Source organism: Sinocyclocheilus anshuiensis, unplaced genomic scaffold (genome assembly GCF_001515605.1).
Source record: "Sinocyclocheilus anshuiensis isolate Anshui unplaced genomic scaffold, SAMN03320099.WGS_v1.1 scaffold245, whole genome shotgun sequence".
In the NCBI taxonomy this organism is placed as follows: domain Eukaryota; kingdom Metazoa; phylum Chordata; class Actinopteri; order Cypriniformes; family Cyprinidae; genus Sinocyclocheilus; species Sinocyclocheilus anshuiensis.
The window spans coordinates 1,150,071-1,154,731 of record NW_015536478.1 but is presented as its reverse complement, the minus strand read 5'-3'; the positions used below and the strand labels follow the sequence as shown (position 1 = coordinate 1,154,731).

The window sequence follows — 4,661 nt, the reverse complement described above, 5'->3', positions numbered from 1 at the left end:
TGTGTGTGTGTGTGTGTGTGTGTGTGTGTGTGTGTGTGTGTGTGTGTGTGTGTGTGTGGTACAAGATAAGTCAAGATTACATTATTTAATCAGTCACTGAAATATGTCCTACTTTTTTACGGTTAATTTAAGTGTCAATTTAATTAACACTCAAGATGAAAAAAAGATTCCTTTTAGTGGATTATTGAAAACATTGGTGCATATTTTTAAGATAGGATAGGTGAGACTAACACAGTGCACTGCAAATTCATTGCTTCAATATTTGTTTGAATAAATCCGTCAAGTTTTTAATGACAGCCAAATGTTTATATTTCAAAAAACGAATTGAAGTACAAATATAATTATGTAAATGTTAATATTATAACTTTATTATTATAAAAACTTCATTGAGTGTAATTTAGGTGTTTGTATACAATATTATAATGTAGTACCAGCTGACTCATGTATATTTTACAGCATTAGTTTAGAGAATTTTTTTTTCCTTGAGAAAATTTGCCATGTACTGTACCTGATATATTTCCAAAATAATCGATATTGAATCAAATCGGAATCAAATAGAATTGCAAGCTAGTGAGTCAAAATCTAATCATATCGTGAAATTTGACTTGTGTAAAAAAGAAACAGCAAGTAGCACATTAAAAAAACATGAAATTTTGAAGTAGAAAGACTGAAATAATATTTTCTTGTAAAATGTACTCCAATAATCCAATAACAGCATAACTTCCAAGTGTGTATTATCTTGCAGATAATGAAAGCAGACACTCCACAAAGGACAAGAAAAAGAAGAAAAAGAAAAGCAAAGAGGTAAGATATTAAAAACCTGACCATATTACTGATTGATTGTGACTGATATATCAGCCAAGGCAAATAACTGACTATTTTTGAGTTTTGCAGCAGCGGACATGTGTATCACTTCCCAAATCTACCAGCAAGCTTGTCAAATAACAGCGTCCAGCTTATTTTTTTATATTTTTGGCACATTTTGTCAAATCTTGTTTACTTGTATAGTGCTTTATACAATACAACTTGTTTCAAAGCAATTTAAAATAATAATTGAACCGAACTAATGTCAAATACAGCTAAATCTATACAATTAAAAAAGTATTCATTTAATGGCGCCAATTTTGTTTACATCTTATTTGTTATCATTAAATGGTATTATATATAACAGCATTACACTTGGACACCAGTCAGCCTTCTCAATATTGGCATCAGCGATCAAAAAGCATATACTGGTTGATAATTTACTCTTATTAAAACGTTTTCGTGCCATCAGATTTCGTTGCTTGTGCACAAACTGTCTTTATATGTAGTGAAATAAAAAGGGAAAAATCTTGTTTTTGTTCTAGGAGGACGAGAAAAGCAGCAAGAAACGACACAAACACAAGAAAAAGGAAAAAGATGAGGCGGGAACAGGAGACGAGAAAGAAAAGAAGAAGAAGAAATCTTCAAGGACCAAGAAAGCAGGAACTGTGGACGATCTTGAGGCCTTCCTGGCAGGTGGAGACGGACCAGGAAAGAGTGAGGGCGGAGACTATGAAGAACTCTAACCAATCAGGGTTTGACATCCACACCATGTGACATCGCCAGGTCATTTTCCAATCCATTCCACCTGTTTTTCAGTGCCTAACCTTTTGAGTTTTCACAGCGTTTTTGTTCTTCCAGCATTGCAGCTTTTTAAATTGGTACGTGGCACCGTTGTTCACTTCATGCTGTTTTCCAGTATTTTCAGACATAACTTTTAGATGCATTTTCAAATGATCGAGAGTTTATTCCGTTATTAACTGATTAGAACTCTAAGTCGTTCCACAAAGACTTGAAGTAATTTTAGCTTTGTTGGTTTTGTTTTGTGTGTGTCTTTGTCAATGTGTGTGTGTGTATATATATATATATATATATATATATATATATGTATGTGTGTGTCCCTGAACATTTTGGCAACTCTGTGTGTGCTTGCATTTTTATTTAGCAAGCATACAGAGGGATTAATCAGACTTGCATTCAAATCTACATAACATATTTGCCCGCAATGCATGAGCAGAGCTAATTTCTGTCAAAACATTCAAAGAACTATTCACATTTAATTGAATATTTCCGCTCGCGTTTGTAAACCGTTCTTGTATAAATTGTCTATTGCAATTCTGTCCAACAATTAATACAAGAACGGATTTCATGAACTTTATGGAACATGATCTTTACTTAATATCCTAATGATTTTTGACATAAAAGAAAAATCAATAATTTGGACCCATACAATGTGTGTGTGTGTATATATATATATATATATATATATATATATATGTATGTGTGTGTCCCTGAACATTTTGGCAACTCTGTGTGTGCTTGCATTTTTATTTAGCAAGCATACAGAGGGATTAATCAGACTTGCATTCAAATCTACATAACATATTTGCCCGCAATGCATGAGCAGAGCTAATTTCTGTCAAAACATTCAAAGAACTATTCACATTTAATTGAATATTTCCGCTCGCGTTTGTAAACCGTTCTTGTATAAATTGTCTATTGCAATTCTGTCCAACAATTAATACAAGAACGGATTTCATGAACAGTTTGCACAGAAGTTCGTTCCTCATGTGCTTCATGAATGAGACCTGACATGTTGTGACGTTCATTGTCTTCCAGCCAGTATTATTATTTATGATCTTAAAATGTGTTAAATGTTATAATTTCATAATGATAGTTTCTGGTTCCGGTCAAAATTCTTCCTCTCATGGTCTGTTTGTGATGTCCTGTCTGGTAAATGTATTAATTTCCTTTGCTGTATATTTTTATTGTTGTTATGGCTTTTATGTTGTTATAGATCTCGTGTTTTAGATAGTTGGATCCGTACACTCCAGATAATTTCAGAGTTGGACAACCCAGGAACATTGTCTCTGATCCTGTGATGTTGAGGCACCTTGAACGTCCTTTATGAATGGCCAACATATTCAGAGCCTAACCGTACATAAAAATTAGTAAATATCATACATTTTAGCAAAAGCCTAAATTACTAAATGCAACTAAACAGAGCTGCTCTAAAAATATTTTCCCTCATAGTTACGCTTGTTTTGGTGACCTGAGGAAAGAAAGTTGAGTTTTAGTAAAAGATCTCCAAAAAAAAAAAAAAAGGGCCATTTATGTAAATGTATAAAATCTTGAGCATAAGATAGTGAAAGTAAAATCATATTTTGAATGCACACATTTATACTTTGTAATATCAACATAAAATTGAATAATATTTTGGCTTTCAATGATCCATTAATATTTTGATGAATGAAAGTTATATAGACAAATTATTGTTTACTCGTCATTCATAACGGACGTCATTCATGAATCTGGATCAGAATTGTTTTCTTTAATGGTTGCATCAAATTGAAAGTGAAATGACCGTTTACTGTATGCAAACGATTCAGGCTACATTTACACGACAACGATGTAGTCAAAAACGGAAAAGTTTTTCCCTTGCGTTTTTAAAAATTTTCACGTATACACGACAATGTTTTTAAAACGATTTGCGTTTACACATATCAGCGAAAACGGCCAAAAACGCTGTATTACGTATGCCAGGCCAGTAGTTGGCGCTGTCACCTTGTTAGTAAACAGTACCTGTAGGGAAGTGACGATTATATGTTGTATATGATACATCTCCGCTGTTGGTTGTAATATTGGTGAAGTAAATCCACACTTTGCTGAAGAAGCGTTAGCAAACTCTTGAGCAGCAACAACAGTACCATGTACTCCGCCATTGTTGTGTATGTTTGTTCGCGCTTGCCTTTAAAATCGACACGTACTGCGCATGTCTACATACCTAACACGTACTACACACGCGCATGACGTCACCGTTTTCAAAGATTCCCGTTTGGGTGTTTACACGGAAACGATAACGTGGCGTTTTCAAAAATATGCATTTTCAGTCCCCAAAACGCCGTTGTCGTGTAAACGAACAGGTAAAACGCATAAAAAGTTTCCCGTTTTTGGCTGAAAACATTGTCGTGTAAACGGCCCCTCATTCTCATCGTGTTTCATGAATGAATCCTAGTGTTTACTTCATAATGCCCCCATATGCTTTTGTTTTCATCAAGTAATGATAAATGATTACCAAATAATTCAGAGTTCTTACTTCAACTGTTGCATCGAATTGAATGTGTAATGACTATTTACGTACAGTTTTACCAGCGATTCATTTTATTTGTATTTCATGAATGAATCCTAGTGTTTACTTGCAATGCCCCCTTTATGCTTTTTCATTAGCATTTATCACATATTGATAAATGATTAGTAAATAATTTCAGGTGTTCGTATTTCATCGAATTTAATGTGAAGTGAGCATTTACGCAAGAACGGATTTACCAGTAATTCACTTGACTTGTGCGTCATGAATGAATCCCATTGTTTACTTGCAATGCCCCCACCCCCCCTTTTTTGTTTTTTTGCTTATGTTATCATCATAGATTGATAAATAACCAAATAATTTCAGTCTGGAATATGTTATTCTAATGAACTATCATGTCATGGAATCTGATTGGCTCCAGCTTAAGTGGAAGAATGACATCATCAGTAGTGTTGTGCACTTCAGATCCTCATCATTTCAAATGGATTTTCTATTTTTACATTTTTATTACTGGGACAAAATGACAATGTACTTTCTGCCTAACATAAGA

The 4,661-nt window shown here is 33.8% G+C and overlaps 1 protein-coding gene across 1 annotated transcript in view; it reads left to right on the top strand.

The window, feature by feature from the left end:
• The window catches only part of LOC107667101 (rab-like protein 6), a 22,291-nt gene extending 20,413 nt beyond the window's left edge, over nt 1-1,878 (top strand). The window contains exons 17-18 of the mRNA XM_016458725.1: nt 746-804; nt 1,350-1,878. Of these exons, the coding sequence (XP_016314211.1) occupies nt 746-804; nt 1,350-1,550 (260 nt within the window). The 3' untranslated portion in view covers nt 1,551-1,878. The remainder of the gene's footprint in view (nt 1-745; nt 805-1,349) is intronic.
• Nucleotides 1,879-4,661: the final 2,783 nt, after the last annotated feature.